This window comes from Henckelia pumila, chromosome 2 (genome assembly GCF_033568475.1).
Source record: "Henckelia pumila isolate YLH828 chromosome 2, ASM3356847v2, whole genome shotgun sequence".
NCBI classification, from domain to species: Eukaryota; Viridiplantae; Streptophyta; class Magnoliopsida; order Lamiales; family Gesneriaceae; genus Henckelia; species Henckelia pumila.
Window position 1 is genome coordinate 111,457,131 of NC_133121.1, and position 21,531 is coordinate 111,478,661.

A 21,531-nucleotide genomic window follows, 5' to 3' on the forward strand; every position below is an offset into this window, starting at 1 on the left:
GAAGCAAATGTCGTAATGAAAAATGAAAACCAAAATCAAAGGAATAGAACAAATTTTGGTCGTGGACGAGGTCGAGGACGTGGGCGTGGACGTGGACGTAGAAATGACCGTGGTCGTGGACGCAGTCGTGGATATGAAAATAATCGAGATAGTTATTTCAGTAACTCATCTCAAAAGAGCGTCACGCACCACCCACTAAAAAGGCAGCATGAAAACATGAGTGAAAATGAAAATCACTCAAAAAAAACCGAGAGTGTTTGTTATAGATGTGGCACTCCGGGACATTGGTCATGAACTTGTCGAGCCCCCGAGTACCTTTGTAAGCTCTATAAAGAATCGATAAAGGGGAAAGGAAAAGAGACCAATTTTGTTGAAAATAGTGACCATTTAATTGGTTCAACTAGTTTCAGTGCTGCAGATTTTTTGAATGATTTTGAAAACATTGATTAAAAGATTGGTGGGACTAGATTGTAACAAATTTGTATTTTTCATGCATTTTTGTATTATAAAGCATGTTATATTTTACATTTGTATTGTACTTAATTTTTCTTTATTACATTTTTGTGAAGTTTGATATGGAAAATGCTATGAGCAAACATGGAAATAATATCATGAAAATTTGCATACCGGATAGTGGTACAACGCACACTATTCTGCGAGATGAAAGATATTTCTTGGAACTAAAACCAACAAAAACAATGGTGAATACAATATCAGGTCCTGTAGACTTGATTGAAGGTTTTGGTAAAGCGAAATTTTTGTTACCTAATGGTACAAAATTTTTGATAAATGATGCTTTATATTCACCACGATCGAAAAAAAATTTGTTGAGTTTTAATGACATATATTCTCATGGGTATGATACTGAGACAATGACTGATGGAAATCAGAAATATATGTGTCTTACCACATATAAGTCAGGAAAGAAATTTGTAGTTGAGAAACTACCAATGCTCCCTACTGGATTGCATTATACACATATAAGTCCAATTAAATCAAATATGGTGATGGATAATTCATCAATATTAACAAATTGACATGATCGATTGGAACATCCTGGTTCAACAATGATGCAAAGAATTATTGAAAATACACATGGTCATCCACTGAAAGACCAGAAGATCTTTCAGAATAATAAGTTTCAATGTAAAGCATGTTCACTTGGAAAACTTATTATAAGACCATCACCAGCTAAAATCCAAACTGAATCACCCATATTTCTTGAACGTATTCAGGGTGATATTTGTGGGCCAATTCATCCACCATGTGGACCATTTCGATACTTTATGGTATTGATCGATGCCTCTAGCAGATGGTCACATGTATGCTTATTGTCAACTCGGAATGTGGCATTTGCAAGATTGATGGCTCAAATAATAAAATTGCAAAATCAATTTCCCGATTATACAATCAATAAAATAAGACTTGATAATGTTGGAGAATTTACATCCCAGACTTTCAATGATTATTGTATGTCAATGGGAATCACTGTTGAACATCCTGTAGCTCATGTTCATACGCAAAATGGATTAGCTGAATCATTGATTAAACGTCTACAACTGATTGCTAGACCAATGATTATGAAAACAAAACTCCCTATTTCTATATGGGGACATGCAATTTTACATGCTGCGGCATTAATTCGCATCAGACCAAGTGCATATCATAAATTCTCCCCATTGCAACTTGCATTTGGTAAAGAACCAAATATCTCTCATCTAAGAATTTTTGGATGTATGGTGTAAATGCCTATTGCACCACCTCAACGATCAAAAATGGGTCCTCAAAGAAAAATCGATATTTATATCGGTTATGATAGTCCATCAATCATTCGATATCTTGAGCCTCAGACAGGCGATGTGTTTACAGCACGCTTTGTTGATTGTCATTTTAATGAAGAAATATTCTCAGTGTTAGGGGGAGAAAAGAAACACATCGAAAAAGAAATCACATGGTATGCACCATCATTGTTACATTTGGATCCAAGGACCAAACAATGTGAAAAAAATGTACAGCAAATTGTACATTTGCAAAGAATAGCAAATCAAATTCCAGATGCATTTGCAGACACAAAAGGGGTGACAAAATCATATATACATATTGTAAATGCCCCAACTCGAATTGAAATTCCAAAGAAACAGATTGAAGACACTCATGATGTCATTAAACGCCTGAAGCGTGGAAGGCCAGTCGATTCCAAGGATAAAAATCCTCGGAAAAGAAAAGGCATAGAGAAGCACGATGATCATAAAATAGAAAATGGTGTTCCAAAAGAAACACCTGATGATGAAAATGTTCTGTCAGAACCACAAACTGACGAGAATCGTGAAATCTCTATCAATTATATTAATACTGGAAAAATATGGAACCGAAAAGACATAGAAGATATTGATGAGATATTTTCTTATAATGTGGCTTGTGACATCATAAATAAAAATGAGGATCATGAACCAAAATCTTTTGGTGAATGTAAAACTCGTCATGATTGGGCCAAATAGAAAGATGCCATCCAGGTTAAATTGGATTCCCTGAATAAACGTAATGTTTTTGGACCTATAGTCCTCACACCTGAAGGTGTAAAACCTGTTGGATACAAATGGGTTTTTATTCGAAAGCGAAATGAGAAAAATGAAATAGTCAGATATAAAGCTAGACTTATTGCACAAGGTTTTTCTCAAAGGCCTGGAATTGATTATGAAGAAATGTATTCTCCTGTTATCGATGCAATTACGTTTCGATATTTGATTAGTTTGGCAGTGTCTGAAAATTTGGAAATGTGTCTTATGGATGTTGTTACAGCTTACTTATACGGATCACTTTATAGTGATATATACATGAAAATCCCTGAAGGATTTAAGATGCCTGAAGCACAAAGTTCAAAACCCAGAGAATTTTATTCTGTAAAATTGCAAAGATCATTATATGGGTTGAAGCAATCAGGCCAAATGTGGTATAATCGGCTAAGTGATCACTTGATGAAAAAGGGATATGTAAATGATCCAATATGCCCTTGTGTTTTCATCAAGAAAACAACATCCGGATGTGTAATTATTGCTGTATATGTTGATGATTTAAACATCATTGGAACGAATAAAGAAATTCAAGAAGTTATGATGTACTTGAAAGAAGAATTTGAAATCAAGGATCTTGAAAAAACCAAGTACTGTCTGGGTTTGCAAATCGAACAAAAAGAATGTGGAATTTTTGTTCACCAGGCAAATTATACAGAAAAGATCCTTAAACATTTTAATATGGATAAATCAAATCCATTAAGTACTCCAATGGCTGTAAGATCATTAAACATAGAAAAGGATCCATTCCGTCCATGTGAGGATGATGAAGTTATTCTTGGTCTAGAAGTACCATATCTAAGTGCCATTGGTGCCCTTATGTATCTTGCAAATTGCACTAGACCTGATATATCTTTTGCTGTAAATTTATTGGCAAGATTCAGTTCATATCCAACAAAGAGGCACTGGAACGGAATTAAACATATATTCCGTTATCTACGAGGAACGACAGATTTGGGACTTTTGTACTCAAAAGATACCAATCAAAGTATCATTGGTTATGCTGATGCTGGATATTTATCTGATCCACATAAGGCACGTTCCCAAACCGGATATGTATTTACTCGTGGAGGCACCGCAATTTCTTGGCGTTCACAGAAACAAACACTCGTAACAACTTCATCAAATCACGCCGAGATTATTGCATTACATGAAGCAAGTCGTGAATGTGTGTGGTTAAAATCAATGACACAACATATCCAAACTTCTTGTGGATTATCAGTAGACAAGAAGCCTGTGACGTTGTATGAAGACAATGCTGCATGTATTTCTCAAATGAAAGAAGGATACATCAAAAGTGACAGAACCAAACATATCCCCCCAAAGTTCTTTGCCTACACTCAAGAGCTTGAGAAGAATAAAGATATTGATATCTGTTACATTCAATCAAGTGAGAACTCATCAGATCTCTTCACAAAGGCACTTCCCACGATGCGCAATCTACGGAATATGTGAAGAATCACTCATATTAACATGAGGGGGATTTTACGTGGCTGCACTCTTTTTTCCTTGCTATGGTTTTTATCCCACTGGATTTTTTCTAGTAAGGTTTTTAACGAGGCAGCATAAAACACATAATAAAGACAATCATCATATGACGATCATCATCACATGGGGGAGTGTTGAAAATATATTATATTATATTAGAATTGTTGAAAATTGAGTTGTATTATTTTGAAAATTAGTGTGTGATGATGTAGATGATGATGATTTAATTTTTGGACTAATCTCTCATTGAGATCTATAAATAGGTCTCTCCATTTGTGTAGAAAAACACAATTTGAGAGAATAAATTTAAAGTGTGGAGTTTGAGAATATTTTGAGTTTTTGAGTTTAATAAATTTTACTTTTCACAACATATTTAATTTATAAATGATAGTTGATCACATACGTACGTTTCAACTGCACTAAGTGGTCAAGTACATTGTATATATACGTTTTTGTTTAGTAGGTATTTTGTCAAACAAGCTAATTAAGATATATTATAGAGTCTGATTCAAAAGCCTCTATGGACTCAATTCAATCTTAAGAGTTGTGATGTTTCAGAATTTGGTTATATTATTTCCAGTTGTCGTTTTTTTCGTATGAACAATAAAACCTTTAAAGTTGAATTTGTTAGGAGGCAAGCGAATAAAGCAACTCATTCTTTGGTGGATCCGAACAGCTATTCATTAAGCTTACGTTAGCACTTGGTTTACTATATCAGAGCCCATTACTGATATGATGATTGCGGATTGTCTCATTCTTTATGTTTAATAATAAAATTGAATGTTTTGATTTTTTTAAAAAAAACTTTCTTTGAGGAAACATACAATATATTTACATACATGATACATATAACATATTTGAATATTTACATTTTTTGTTCAATGCATATTTGCAGTGTTTAGTCTTAGAACTATATGATGAAATAGGTGGACCCTTGGGCTAAGGTTAGGCTTAGTTATGGGGCGCTCGTGCTCGGACTTTTTGTTTGTTATGTCACTGGTGAAAATGGATGGGCCCAGTAGGCTCTAAGCCCATTTTATATTATTAGTCCAAGAAATCCGAGCTATTTTTTTTTACCCCCGGTTAGAATCCAAATAACCGCTCGGTCAAATTTTAGTTCGGTTTGGATATTCTCTCCCTACCATATGTTTTAAATATTTACTAGCATAAGCGCACATACGCGTTGCGTGTGTATAAAATCATATAAAATATTTAATATTGTATGTTCTGTATAAATATTATTTTTTCGATAATATTTGATTTTTTTCATTTATAAAATAATATAAAAATAAATTTAAAATTTATTTATCAATTTATCTTATCTATAATGTTTAATTGAGAAAAATATGAAAATTTGAAATATCGAAATTTCAAAAAAATAAAATAAAAGTAAAAGTGTAATATTTATATCACATAAGGACAATTTCGACAAATAAAAATATGGTGTCTAAGGGGATGATCATCCCACTCGATATATCAGTCCATGATAGGGTCTAGACATCTCATAGGTTTATTTATACTATTTTTTAAACATATAATGCTATATTTAGAAAAATTATCATAATATTTTTAAAATAACTTATTCAAATATTTTTGTGACATTTTTTTTTGTTTTAAATGATATTACTTCAACTTGTTTTTTTTTCCTTTGATATGTATCCCCACTCCCAATTTGTTTCGACTTCTCTTTTAAGAAATAATTATTGTTATGTTTGGACTTTCTTATCACCATTTTTTTATTTTTCCTGGTCACATAACTTATTTCTATTCCTTTGTTTTGTTTTTCTTTTGCCACCAGATTATTAATTCTATCCAAACATACGGCATAACTTTTTTTGTTGGATGGATCTTACATATTCCGATGTGATTTCCAATCAACATATTATATATATATATAGAGAGAGAGACTCAAACGATACACTGTCACATGTTATATACTATAATTTATTTTGCAATTGATTTTCTATTTCATTAATCCCACTGTCTTTCGTAATTGATTAACTGAATCCAATGAAATCTTGGTCCCAATTATCTAATAACCACAGCATAAATGATATTAATTCTTACATTTAATAAATATAGATATTGTCGAGATGTGTGTAGTTTCTTGGTTTGAGCATAATTATAAATAATAAATGTGGGAACTATTTCCGATATACATTATATAACTTTCTCAAAAGTAATTTCAATTAGTATTATTTTAGCACCGTTTCGGTACAGCAAATTTGTGTGGGTATTAATGGCTATTAAAAACTTTTGAATTGGTTGAAAATTTGTATGGTTATTATTAATGGCTGTTAAAAAAACTTTTTAAATGAATGAGCTGTGGCTTGGCTTGCCAGTTGGTCCGTAATTAATAGGTATCAAAACACGTTATTTCAATCACACCTCTTGGCTCTCATTAATTTATGAGGAATATTGGTCAATTTATATAACCTTTTTTCAAAAAATTAAATAAATAAATAATTTCAAGTCCGCGGCAATAAATAAATAGATATTGCACTTGTTCAAATTGGTGAAATATATAAGCTCTTCATAAATAGTCCGGAGTTTTATTTCCTTGTCATTTTTGGACAAGCAAGTTTGTTGCATAGTGTTGTAGTTGTTCATTGTAGTTTACCTGGCTAGCATAATTTGCAAACTATTGTCAAATTTTTTGTGAGACATTTTTTAATATTCCGAAATTATCCGTTATTTTTTTGTTTTTTGTTTTTTGTGTTATATTTTTTAACTTGAGTAATACTACAGGTATTAAAAAAATTCTCTCGCCATGAAAAAAATTCAATTAAAAAAAATTTACTTAACAAATCTCATACTACATTGAATACAAAATAGGTGTGATAATAGCAAAATAATACGATACAATTGTTTTAAATACCATTGTACAATATATTGATTTTATTTTTAGCATTGTTATTTTAATTTTTATTTACTTTTTTCCTTTTTTTAAAAAAAAACTTTAAACTTTAATTTTTTTGTTGAATATTAATTCGTTCATTGTGCCACTATCCATAAATCATTCAACTTCATGTAATTGTTCTTCTTTGTTAAATCATTCATCTTCTAATTTTGTATATATCCATCCCATGTGTCATGGTTCCTAGCTAGTATATATTAATATAACACAAGCCGAGTTCAGAATGTGTTGCTTTAAGTTTGGCCAGATTACATGTGGCTTTAAAGAAAGAATAGTGCCCATAAATCATAATCATGCTAATTTTTTTTAAATTTATTTGCAAGTCTATGATGTGACCGAATATATGTCATAAATCTCTGACTTGTCGATGTCCACTAGTTTTCAACATGTTAAAACCTTAAAACGCCAAATCAAACATCAATATTATATTTAAAATCTAGCTTAAGTCCATGTTCGATGCACTCATGCACATATTTTTATTTTAAATTCAAATAATCAAATTGAACATTTTGTAACTTTATTCGAGAGTAAAGTCGCAGACTTATAACCCCCTAAAATCTTCTCTCCCCTTATTCTAAACCAATAGTCTCATCAATCTCTAACAAGTTGTGAGTTTATACAACTTGTAAGATAGTACCTCAATCGGTATATTTATTTATCCATATTTTAAGAAATGATTAATATATATTTTTTTTTTTATTTTTATGAAATGGAAACCCGTAGTCGCTATTTTTTAGTGTGCACTGACTAAACCCTCAAACCAACGCATCAACTTGCAACCTAAGCTAATCAAATAAACCGTATCAGACAAGTCCTATGTAACAAGCTAATTCAAAAAAATGTTAACAGTTGGTCAAAATTCATTCACTATAACTTAAACACTTCTTGAGGACAACTATTAACATAGTACTCTAGATAACACTGATGTTTGAAAAATATTGGTCACTTTATAAAGATTTGAGCTCGATCAAAAAAGGAAAGATTTAAATTTTTAAAAAATAAAAAAGAATGTGATAATGGACGCATTTCACCGCAATCATCGGTTCCAAGAGTTGACAAATCGGAGTTTGCATAGGTCGCATGCACGTCTTTTCATCTAATGAACATTCCACCTGTGTTGCCATTTTTACAGATGGCGAGTCTCCAATCTTTTTCAATTTATAACTGGCAGACACCTTCACACGCCTTCGTTACGCGCTCATTTATTGTGGTCCAACAAATCTCTTTTATTTTCAAATTCATGCACAATATATATATATACTATATAAATCCATGTTAATAAATGTTTATGTATATATTATTTTTTTGCCAGAGAAATTACACATTAACGTTAGTTATGCAAAACAAACAACATTCATCTGAGTGAGGTGTTATTGATAAGGTCACAGGTCATTATAATCTCCGCTCCACCAAAAAACTTCCCATTTCGAGAACGCGACGAAATCTTGGCTGAGAGAAAATAAAGAAATAAAGAAAGACTCTCTCGTTTTCTGAAGAAAAAAAATGGCGAAATCTGCTGTTGTTTTGCGCTTACCCTTTCTCGTTTTGTTATCGATAATGTCGATATATTTAAGTTCGGTGGAGGGGAAATTCAAAAACACCATGTTCTGTAACTGGGGGGCTCCCCATTATGCTTTAAAGGGGAATGGGGACGATGTTACTCTAGTCCTGGATCAAGAATCTGGTGTGTATATACAAGTTTTTTTTTCTTTTTTTTTGCTTCTGTGCTAGCTAGCTAGCTTCAAGTTTGTAAAATCTTGGGTTGTTTTCAGGTTCTGGAATCGAATCGAATAGAACATTTCTGTTCGGAACTTTTGAGATGCAGATCAAATTGGTGCCCGGAAACTCAGCCGGAACCGTCACGGCTTACTATGTAAGTGCCTGAATCTCGGACTTTCTAGAGTTTTGGGAAAGTGAGTGATTTTTCTGATATACTATGGTTTTGTATTTCTTGGTGTGCAGTTGTCTTCCATTGGTGACAAACACGATGAAATAGACTTCGAATTTCTTGGAAATGTATCGGGACAGCCCTACACCATCCACACCAACATATTCTCTCAAGGATGCGGCGGCAGAGAGCAGCAGTTTCATCCCTGGTTCGACCCAACTGCAGACTTCCACAACTACACCATACATTGGAGCCCAACTCAAGTAATGTAAGATTCATTAATTCATACATTCATTTTCTTGTCTTGTTTCTGTTTGTTATTATGTCCTAGCTAGATTAGTTGATTAGTCAAAAAAGGTTCGATTTTTACAACCAATAATGATTACACGTGAAATTTTACAATTATTTTCAAGATACAGAGAACTCCTGAACTCCTGTCAATGTCATCCTATGCCCCATCTGCACATTCATATATAATCTATATATATTATTCAACACTGGCCAAACTTTCTTGTTTCAGATGGTATGTCGACAGAGTCCCAATAAGGGTCTACAACAACTATCTGAAAGATGGAATCCCATACCCAAATCTTCAAGAAATGAGGGTGTACTCCAGTCTTTGGAACGCCGATAGTTGGGCCACACGAGGGGGGCTCGACAAAATCGATTGGCGAAAAGCCCCCTTCGCAGCGGAACTGCGGAATTTCAGAGCAAATGAGTACAGCTACGATGAGAGGCCACCCCCGAGTATGGATATCATCGAGTATGACTCGATGATTTACCGGTCGGAGCTGGATGAAGATGAAAAAGCAGCAATGAAAGAGCTGAGGAAAAACCATATGACATATGACTACTGCAAAGATGTGAAACGATACCGTGGACTGTTTCCTGGTGACTGCTTTATGCCACAACATTGATATGTATTACAATCCGAGTCCATATTTGCTAAAATTCTTGGGAAGGCTGCAAACAAAGGCATATGGTTCATGTTTCTTGGGCACCATAGTTTATTAGTTTGCCATTGTTTGTTTAGCCATTGTTATTGTTGGGATTCATTAATTCATATATAGTTGAAACATCCTCATCCCCAAACACGTCTCCGTTATCGGGCAGGATTTTTTTGGTTGTATATATAGATATATTGCTGGTTTCATTGAAATGCCACTTGATTCTATATATTTTCTAGTTTTGTACTATTTTGTGAGGAGATTTAGCTGTGGACAGCTGTTTGTTTGTCTAGTTGGTGGGCAAATACAGTGGGTGGGATGGATGAAACCGTAGACTGGTTCTTCCACTTTAATGCACTTAAATGATGAATTCTATTTCTTTTATACGAATTGTCTTGTAATTTGTATGGTCATACTAGACCGGTCCAGTCTATTTTCCGGTTTCTATGGGGAAAATTGGCTTTTTTGTTTACCCCCTTGATTTTCTTGTTATTGCATATCGGGTCGGATCGGAGGCGAGATCGAGTGGGATTATATGTACCATTGTAATGCGTTGGAAATGTTAAAGGTTTAAATTGTTTACATGAATGATTAAAAAAGTTGTTGATTTTAAATTAAGAGAGACAAGACCACAACCATATAGCATTTATATATGCGGTTGGCAACATGGTACTGATCAACATCCCACGTACTGCATGTGCCGCCCAATTGCAAAATTTGGCCTACCTTAATTTAAATGGCATGTATAGTAATAGTAGTAGCACTCATTGTACAATAATAATAAATTCCATCAATAATTAATGCCACAACCCAAGTTGTTTGTAGACCCGTCAAAACGGATCGACGGGAAGATGTGTGATGACTCATAGTCTAATGAGACGAGTCGGTCCGCGCGTTATTTAGAAGGATAGAAAAAATTTCAATTTAACTTGTTTATTTATCGGTAGACTATAGAGGAGTAAAATATGTGAATAATGCTAGAGTTACAATCAATATATCGTATAACGATATTTACAACAATGATGTCGTGATATTTTGCTATTATCTCGTTAGATTTTGATATAATATCGTGAGATTTTGCATTTCATGTATCGTAAAATTCGATAAATTAAAATTTTGTATTGAATTTTTTGTGGTGTAAAAATTATTGTACAAATTTGGTTGTACATGTAGCATTGCTAAAAAAATATGCAAGACTCATCAACTCGACAATGGTCTACTCAAAAAATATAGGGTTAAGGTTGAAGTTTTTTTGTTCGAGTCAGATCTAGTTAGACCCGAAAGTTAACCTAAAAAATTTAATCGGGTTCGGATTGAGTCTCGGGTTGACCCGGTATGACCCAAAATTTTCTTAAAATTATTTTTATATATATTTAATAAGGATTGTAGAGCCGTCAAAACGGATCGGGTCCATCAGACCAACCCGCCCCCGCCATGAAAAATTGGCGGGTTGGGTGGGGGTTTTACTGGCCCTTTTGGAGGCGGGCCTAAACGGGCCAACCCAAACGGGCCGCGGTTGAGGCGGGGCGGGATGGGGCGGGCCGGCCCGCCTGTTTTATTAAAAAATAAAATTTTTAAATTTTTTTTAATTATGGGTATAAAAACACTTATTTTTAGATAATGTGATTTTAAAATTTTAAAACTAGTATTTAATATATTTTTAATATCTTACATTATTATTTTTTTATGGTAACATATTTATTTATATTATTCAAATTATTTGGGAATGTGACTTTTTATCCAAAATATAAAGGTTAACATCAAAATTTTATATGATTTATTTGATTTGTTTGATTGTGACATTTATTATTTGTTATTATGTAACATTGTTGATATATATTTTTCAATCTCAAATATTAATTTTGTTTTCTTTTTAAAATTTTGGCGAGTTGGCTCGCCTAGCCCGCAACCTACGGCGGGGGGGGGGGGGGGGGCTGGTGTGTTATTGGTTGGGGTTTTTATGGCCCGCCTTGCCGCGGGCATGGTGGGCCGGGTCGGGCCGGCCCGTCTGACAGCTCTAAAGGATTGATTACATTTTTATATATTTTATTTTTTTAAAATACTTATTGTATATCGTGTAATAGATTATTATCATTTAATATTTATTTTGTAAAATTTTATTTTTAAAATTAATTAATTATATTTTATAAGTATATTTAAAAATTTCTAGTTATATATATATATATGTGAAATTTTGCCATTATGTGTTTAAATTAAACTATTATTATTATTATTATTATTATTATTATTATTATTATTATTATTATTATTATTATTATTATTATTATTATTATTATTATTATTATTATGTGTTTTGAATTTTTATTTAATTATTTAGTTAAAAAAACTTAAAAACTAAAATTAAATCGGGTTGATTTGGATTGATCGGGTTAGGGTTAATCATTTTTGGATTGGGGTTGGGCTCGAGTTGAGAATTTATTGTATGATGCATTGCATCAAACCGATTCGAACACACATATTTCATTCGGATTGACACCCCTATTTTTCGGTGCGCTTGAAGTGTGCCAATCAGGCGGATCTAAATTTTTTTCAGTTATATTAAGTGGGCCGAGATATGTTGGAATGCAATTCGCCACAACCTATCATTTGGTGGAGTCGAGATGAGAAATTATCAATCCATCATGTCTATTTTGGCATGGTTTAGAGGATGATCAGCGCGACGAGGCCAACCCATTGACATCTCTCATTGTTTTTTTGTAATCAATTATGCTTATAATTGTAACCAATAAAATAATTTTGACAAATAAAATGTGTATACATGCATTGGAATATATATAACAAAAATATTGGACTTTAAAACAATTTAAGTAAATGGTAAAATTGAGTTTTTAACTTGATCATGTACCAAATAAATCATTTTTAATATTTCATGTACTAATTTGACATTTTATCAATAGTTCGTCTACCAAAATTAATTTTACTCTTTTATCCTATATGTTTTTTTGTAAAATAAAATAATAATAATAATAATAATAATAATAATAATAATAATAATAATAATAATAATAATAATAATAATAATAATAATAATAATAATAATAATAATAATGATGATGATGATGATGATGATGTAGTCTTGTGATGTTAAATTATTGGATAATGGTAAAGATACAACAAATATCGTGTACACCGATATTTACAACAATTATATCGTGAGATTTGCTATTTTATCATGAGATTTTGTATTCAATTTATCGTGAGATTTTGATATATATCATTTTTACATTGTGTTGTAAGATTTGTTGTACAAAATTTGTTGTACATGTAGCATTGCTCTAAATTATTAGAGGTAAAATATAAATACATTTATTTCAAGGGCAAATTATTTTTAAATCCCCAAACCCAAACATTTCTTTCTCTTAACTCTCTACACTCAAATTTTTTTGTTTCAAGTCCCTAGTGGTCCCCAAATTTGTCTTAACAAAGTATTTAGCAATTAATCCTTTGTACGTGGCATTGTTTTACCTATCGAACCAGTTCAGGCAAAGTAGAACTATCGGTTACGCAAGGTTTCCAGCCGATATACTCTGGATTAGGGTCCAACATGCTTCCGTAAGATGAATTAAATTCAAAAACCTCTTTGACCAAAGTGTCGTCGGGTCATACCTGCCGAGTTTTACGAAGTGCTCCTCACACTCCAACCACGCAGTCGCAACAGATGGTTTCTGCACAAGCTCCTTCAACGACACCCATCACAGCCTTAATTCGTTTTCTACCTTAAGGCGTATGGTATATGAATTTAATTATAAAATATGAGCATGAAAGAACAAGAGACTTTAGAAAAATTATTCAGACATAATATTATTACATAAATCAACTCCTTTGAAGAGGAGAAGACAACTTGTTTAGCTACTCATAGTAGCTTTGTTCTTGAAATACATAAAAGAAAACTTATTACAAACTTAGAAAGAGAAATATTATAACAATTTATTTGTAAGAAAACTGAAGGGAATGATCGACGTCTTCAACTTTCTTGAACGCTTGTATTTATAGCTGAGGTTCACTCATTTCACCGAGAAACTACAGGAAATATTACAGCTGTTTGTCTTGTCCTTCTATGCCATTATTAATGGCACCTATAGCTAGTGGATGAATCACCCGTTATTCACCTTGTCCTGTCATGCCATTATTGATGGCATCGTTTGTTGGTGGAGGAGTCACATGTCATCCTTTTTCTTTTGGCTCTATCCTCCTCACATGCCTTCTTTATTCTTGTCGGGGCATATTCTGCTTTTGCAGTGGTCCCCTGAAAAAACGCATCTTTGGTGGTCCCTGTCCACCTTTGCTTGTCTCGAAAAAATCTTTTCGATCCATTCGGGGTCTGAATGTTTTTCCGAACTCTGGCTCCTTCTGATCAGGACATTCTGGGCAGATAACCTCTGACCATCTTCCTATGTGAGCCATGTTACAAAATTTTTGGCGAGTTTCTTTACTCCCCGGCAGCTTGTTGTTCCACAAAAAGTTTCTCTTCTTTTCGAAGAGTTCTTCCGCGAAAGCCGTAGTTTTTCCTGTCATTGTGTTTAACGGGAACGATCCATTCACATAATTCTGGTGGAATTTGAACGGAAATTTGACTTTTTCCATCTCGGTAAGACATACCCAAATACCCCATGCCCTTCTGGTTGAGATTTCATTTTCTCCAAAAGTGGATACCAAGGGTATCTATTCAGTTTTAGGATCCTTGATAAATTTATGGCTCGTCATATCAAGTCTCCTTAGCTTGATGAAATGAAAGGGTTCGTGTGATCCTTTCCCTGTTGGTTCTGGAGCTGCACTGAAAAAATATAATTCTAGCACATCTCATCTGGACAAATGATCATTATTTGCCCATGTTTCTTGAACTGCTTCCTGGATCCATTTTGGTAACTGTGATATCTCCGGAAAGCTTGGAGACGTTGTATAAACTGAGGCCAAAGCCCCAAATTCATACCAGAGCTTTACATCCTTAGGATTGACATTGTTTTTTAGCCAAACCCTTGGATATATTCCTGCAACATCAACCCTGCAAGTGTTCGGATTGATTTCACTCCTTGTCTTCAATTTCTCCCACTTATGTTGATAAGACTGGAATGGAGAAATAATAGCTGGATTAGTATCAATCTTAGATTTACCCTTGTCAGTGTTGGGCCTAAGATCGATCTCTTCCTCTTTTACACCAGAGGCGGAGGGTTGACTTGATGAGTATTTCTCATCAATTGTTGCTTCATCCAATTCATCAAAAGCTGATGATAGATTAGCACTTGTTTCTTGGGTTTTGGAATCCTCAACCTTTTGTTCTACACCCAGTGGCTGTATTTTTTCTTCTTGTAAAACCAATGGTTTTAACATTTCCTGTTTATGAGAAACCAATGGTTTCTCTATAGCCTTAACAATTAGCCCTTGAATAGCAGCTCATAGTTAAGTTTGAGCTTGCATACATCCAGTAATACGATTGGATATTTTGATCCGATCAGCTTGCTGTAACCTGCCAGCCATTTCAGCATTAATGACTAACTGGTTGAACTCGGTTTAAAGCAACCCAAGGTGTTCCCTGAGATGCCTCTGCATTTTCATGATGGAATCCACGTCACTGCCTTCCATCTCTTGTTAAGAAATCTGCAAGAATATTTTCATGAGATTTAATAATAACAATATCAAAAATATAATTTTGACATAATGCTTGCCATCTTAATAACCTAGCTTTCTCGGGTTTGGATTCAATCTTATTTCTTAAAAAAGCTTTTACCTGAGTATTATCAACCTTTAGCGTGAATTTTTTAGCAAGTAAAAATAATGGCCATTTTTCAAAAGCCCTTTTAACTGCATAAAATTCCTTTTCGTTGATATGTCATCTGATGGCCTCAGATTCTGAAAAAAGACTGCTACAGTATCTGCATTGTAGTAGCCCGTACCCTAATTGAGTAATTAAAGAATTAATGCTAATTAAATAAATTGGGTATCGGACGGATCGGAAGCTCCGATGAGCGATCGGAGGCACCGATGATATTACGTCATCCATGACGTGTGGTTGGATCGGAAGCTCCGATCAGGATCGGAAGCTCCAATCACCCCTATCCGAAGTCAACAAGTGATATTTTGACACGTGGTAGATCAGGATCTTCGGAAGCTCCGATGGCAGGATCGGACGTTCCGATCGAGGTTTGGAAGTTCCGATCGAGGATCGGAGGTTCCTGAAAGAGTGGGTGCCCAGTGAGCCAACTTGTGGCTATGGGCTTTGATGACTCTTTGTACAAACGATCTTTTGTTTAATGTAATTTACACTTTTATTAATGGCAATGACTTTATCTTTCTTCATATTGTTATATTATGATATACTATTGTTGTTTTGATAAAGACCTTGAATATACTATAGTGTATGTAAGATGTGGTAGAACATGGGGATGTCTATCATGAAATACATCTTATAGTCACTGTATATTCTAAACTGTTCCTAGTCGATTGAGCCGTCCGAGAATAAGGATAAGGATCGCTCGAGTTTGAGACTAGCATTTGCGATGCGGAGTACCACGTTTCATTGGTAGGGAACATGGAGATGTTCGAAGCATGCAAATGGATATTCATAGGATGAATAATCGAACTACCCTATCCGGACTTTCCAAGTGGTTATCACTTATCGAGTGGATAAAGTCCGCGGTTTTGGTTGTACACCATTAGTCCTTACTACTTGAAACATCATGGAGACTCTATATTCTAGTACTGTGCTTTGACTCGTTTACCGACTCTATGGGGGTCATCAGGTGTCGGGATTGGGTACAGTTACAACACATATAGGAGTCGATGCATTGTTGTCAAGGATTCACCACATACTTGCGAGTGTGGATATCCTATGCGATCTGAGGAGATATTAGTGTGACGAATCTCTGGCCAGAGTACTTGATGTGATTTAAGAAATGGTTTCTTAGTAGCACATGCGATGTCACTAATTTGATCTTCAAGATGTATTGCATAGTTATCGAATCTTGAGCGACTCTCGATATACCAATGGTTGTTGATTCGATCGGGATATATGGATGAAGGGACCGTACTGTACGCTAACCAAAATCTACTGGTTCTTGTAGACACTATCAGTGATACCTAGGGAATCATGGGGGGATGTTGCTAGGCGCTTTACCATGATTCGTTGGGCAAGTCGGAAATCGTTGTTCCGAGTCACAAGAAGTTGTGAGCCCACGGCTAGCTGTATCCCTGAACCATTGAGGGTCACACAGTGTAATGGAGTTTTAATCCCCGTTGAGATAGTTAAATTTAAAGAGTTAAATTTAATGAATAAAGAAGTTGGACTTCTTAAATAAGAGTAAGGGAGTAGGATTTCCTAAAATGACATAGGGATGTACATTTTTGGAAACCACTGAATTCGAATTCAGAAAAATTTATCTTGACTTTAAAATGTGCAGAAATGGTTTCTGTGCACATTGGTGAAATCGGTTCATCAATCGGAGTCACGATGAATTTTATATTAATTTCTGAACGTGCGGGCTTTGCTTGTCGGGCCTCAACTTATGACTAATGGGCCCTAAGCTGTTAGTGGCCTGCATTATAAATAAGTTATTGCAGTACAGAAATTACACACAACTGGTCATAATTTTGAGAGCAAAATTTCGAAAACCCTAGCCTCCTCTCTCTCAAATTCGGCCGCCCCCTCCCTTATCTGCGTGAGAAATTCCGGTCTGTGATTTTGAATTGCAGTCTGGAATAGCGAATCAAATTCGTTTATTCTCTTCGTAGAAAACTTCTGATAGATTTTCTAGTGCAATCTATCAGAGGGATTAAACCTCTATTCGTGGACCTGATTGAAGGAGTTCATCGGTTCCAGGGAGAGACAACAAGAGCAGAGAAATCTGTTGGAGTCCAATAATCTCGATTCGAGATTGAAGGTAAAATTTAATAATTGTTATTTAAATTTTACACACACTTATAATTTAATCGTTGAACGGTTGATACCCACACTATGGAATTGTTCCATAATAAAATTTTTAAACTTCCGCTGCACCGGGTATCAATCGTGATTGATCTGAACGCCAGTTTTCCAACAGTGGTATCAGAGCCAGGTTGCTCAGATCAAACGATTAAATTAATCGATTGTACAAAAATTTTTGAGTCTCGGTTTTTGAAACAAAATAAATATTTTTAAATAAAAAAAAATTTTTCGGGGCAAAACCCGGGCAGCGATTGGATCGCTGCCCGGTGGGGCAGCAATTGTTGCTGCCCCGGGCGGCGCACGGCGCCGCCCACGGCGACGCATGGCGTTGCCCAGGGGCGGCGCTCAGCGCCGCCAGGGCAGCGCTCGGCGCTGCCCAGGGCGGCGCCTGAACTGTTGCTGCCCTAAAGGGGCAGCCGGGCTGCCCCGGCCCGCGCCCACGGGTGCGGGCCGGCCCGGGAGTGTCCCGGGCGGCCCGCGGGAAAAATTAAATTTTTATTTAAAATTAATTTTAATGTGTTAAAATTTTATTTTTGGTCCGGTCAAAAATTGTTTTTGATTGGTTCACGAGATTTCGGATCGAATTGTTCGAGTCCGTAAACTTTAAAATTGATTTTTGGATAAATTTGAATTTTTGGAAAATTTTAATATTTTATCCTTAAATTGAATTTTGAAATCAATTAATTTTGGTACAATTGATGATAAGATTTGATCTTATGAATATATTGAGTAAAATATGATTTTATCCATAAAATTGGATTTTGTAGATAAAATATGATTTTATTTGATAAAGAGATAAACTATGATTTTATATGTAAAATGAGATTTTATATATAAAATATGATTTTATCCTGTTTAAATTTGAATTGCCACTGCATGTTATCCAATAAATTAATTTTGAATTAAATGTTATTGGATAAGGATGATCGATTGCCATGACCAATTTTGTAGGTGTATGTTAGGAATTTACATTTGTTTTATTGTTGTTGGTTTTATTAATGGGTCTGGTTTATGGCCCAATATGAATGTCATATGTAATAAAAGTGGGCTTGGTTTATGGCCCGTTCCCACCCCTAAAATGTATCCCCTACTTGTCATTGCTATTTATTGTAAATACATTAGATTTAGTGGGAGATCAAGATTTGAAGATGGTGGGCCCAGCAGACAATAAAGACGAAGAAATGTAAATTCGAAGCTAATGTAATAGGATTGCATTGCATACTGCATATTACCTAGGATTGGACTAAGACTCGTGATTGGCAACCACGAGTCAATTAGAAATGGAATCGATCATCCTATATATAATATATGATATTATGATTGTATGCATGTTTTAGACATAATTGCGTGAATCCGGCAAGCATGCAATAATTTGAAATTGATGAGACAAATTTTTATAATTAAAAATCCCTCATTTTAAATATGATTTAAAATTGATATCAAGATAAATAAAGGAAATTTAAATTTGTTTAAATATTCCTACCTTCCATCAACGGTCAATGTATGAGATGCTACCCGCGGATACGGTCCGGCTCATATTATTGGGGGGGCCCGTTCGTCGGAAAGCTGTACATTGGATCGACAAATGTTGTAAGTTGGGTGGAACTCCCATGGGATCGGCTCATATTATTGGGGGATCCACATGGCGACCGTCCATCACAACTTAATATTGATGGGTCATCTTGACATGTCACTTTAAACGGCGTCATATTATTGGGCCCTTATTGGACATGAGGTAAACACATGGGGGTTGCTTTGGAAGCAATTGGGCTCTACCTTTTGAGAATTATGGTTGGCTGATATTATTCGGGACCATAAGTTTGTCAATTGGACTCCATGTTCTCACTAAGGAAAAAGTTTCCCGTTTTCACTAGAGGGTAGTGAAATCGTTAAAATAGTGGGAGTGAGATTCATAAAATTAAATTCGCCTATTTTATGTCTTAGTAAATTGCTTAAACAATCATTGATATATGTCTGTTTTTCTTTTCAGTATTTCATACAATGAATTCGCGTAATCCATTATTCTCGATCCTCGAACAAAACAAGTTGACTGGCGCAAACTATACGGAATGGTTCCGGAAGTTGAAGATTGTCTTGACTTCGGAGAAGATGCTCTACGTGTTAGAGAAATCACCTCCGAAGGAAGCACCAGCTGACGTAAGTCCGGAGGAATTGGCCAAACTTGATGCATGGTGGGACCATGACATCAAGACCAAATGCTATATGCAAGCCTCGATGTCTGATGAACTCCAGAGGCGATTTGAGGACACCGTGAATGCTGCTGACATTCACGCTCAACTCAAGGAACTTTTTGGGGCTCAATCGAGGGCTGAAAGGTTCGCTACTGTTAAGGAGCTGATGACGTGTCGCATGCGTGAAGGGACTTCGGTCCGTGATCATGGGGTACGAGTGATTTGGCTCATACAAAAGTTAGCGACCCTTGATTTGGTGTTGGAGCATGAACTCAACGTGGATTTACTGCTTCTGTCTCTTCCTTCTTCGTTTGACGGATTTGTGGTAAATTTTAATATGAACAAGATAGAGGCCACCCTTGAAGAGATGGTCAATATGCTTGTGACATATGAATCCACACTAAAGAAGGATAAACCAGCTTTCTTGGTGGGCTCCTCATCTTCTGCTAAGAAGGGGCCAAGTACGAAGGGTAAGAAACGTTCTGCCCCACCCAAGAAAGTCGAACCCGAGAAGAAGCACAAGACAAAGGCTTCAAACAATGGAAAATCCAAGGATGTTTGCCATTACTGCAAGAAGCCCGGTCATTGGAAGCGCAACTGCAAGGAATATCTAGAGCAGTTGGGAACTGCAAAGGGTATGTTCTATATTGAAATAAACATTTCACTTAATACTACTTCTTGGGTATTGGATACCGGATGTGGATCTCACATTTGCAATGATTTGCAGGTGATGACAAGAAGTCGCAGGCTTAGAATGGGTGAGACCCAGCTGAGGCTCGGGAATGGTTCCAGAGTTGAAGCTACAGCCATTGGAGATGTTTGTTTAATTTTGCAGAACGGTTTTAAGTTATTTTTAAGAGATGTTTTATTTGTTCCGGATTTAATTAAAAACATTATTTCTGTTTCTATGCTAGATAGAGATGGTTATTCTTGCAATTTTGTGAATGGGATTTGCAATATTTACAAGAATGAATGTTTGATTGGAAATGGACAACTTGAAAACGATCTATACAACTTAAAACTAAAAGACGTTCCAATAAATTATATTGATAAACCGGCGACAACAAACAAAAGGAAAATCGATAGTCAAAATCTGGCAAACCTTTGGCACGCTAGACTAGGTCATATTTCCTCAAGGAGGATGAACAAGCTAGTGGGAGAGGGCATGTTTGATATGTCTGATATTAACTCTCTACCTACTTGTGAATCCTGCCTAAAAGGGAAAATGACTAAATCTCCTTTTAAGGGGAAACCTGAGCGTAGTCAAAATCTGTTGGATTTGATCCATACAGATGTTTGTGGTCCATTTAGAGTTGGGACTCAACATGGCCACACCTACTTCATTACCTTTACTGATGATTATTCAAGGTATGGGTATTTATATTTGATGAAATATAAGTCTGAAGCATTTGAAAAGTTCAAAGAATTCAAGGCTGAAGTAGAAAACAAGCTAGGTAAAAGTATTAAAGCACTTCGATCGGATCGAGGTGGAGAATACTTGAGTACCGAGTTTTTGGACTATCTGAAAGAGAATGGGATTCTCTCTCAGTGGACTCCTCCTATGACACCACAGCTGAATGGTATATCGGA

The 21,531-nt window shown here is 35.1% G+C and overlaps 1 protein-coding gene across 1 annotated transcript; it reads left to right on the plus strand.

Moving 5' to 3' along the window:
• Positions 1-8,280: 8,280 nt before the first annotated feature.
• Positions 8,281-10,296, plus strand: LOC140881689 (probable xyloglucan endotransglucosylase/hydrolase protein 26). The gene is made up of 4 exons (XM_073287196.1): positions 8,281-8,659; positions 8,748-8,848; positions 8,938-9,131; positions 9,384-10,296. The coding sequence occupies exons 1-4, from the start codon at positions 8,479-8,481 to the stop codon at positions 9,778-9,780; spliced, it is 873 nt and encodes a 290-aa protein (XP_073143297.1). The 5' UTR covers positions 8,281-8,478; the 3' UTR covers positions 9,781-10,296.
• The last annotated feature ends 11,235 nt before the right edge of the window (positions 10,297-21,531 follow it).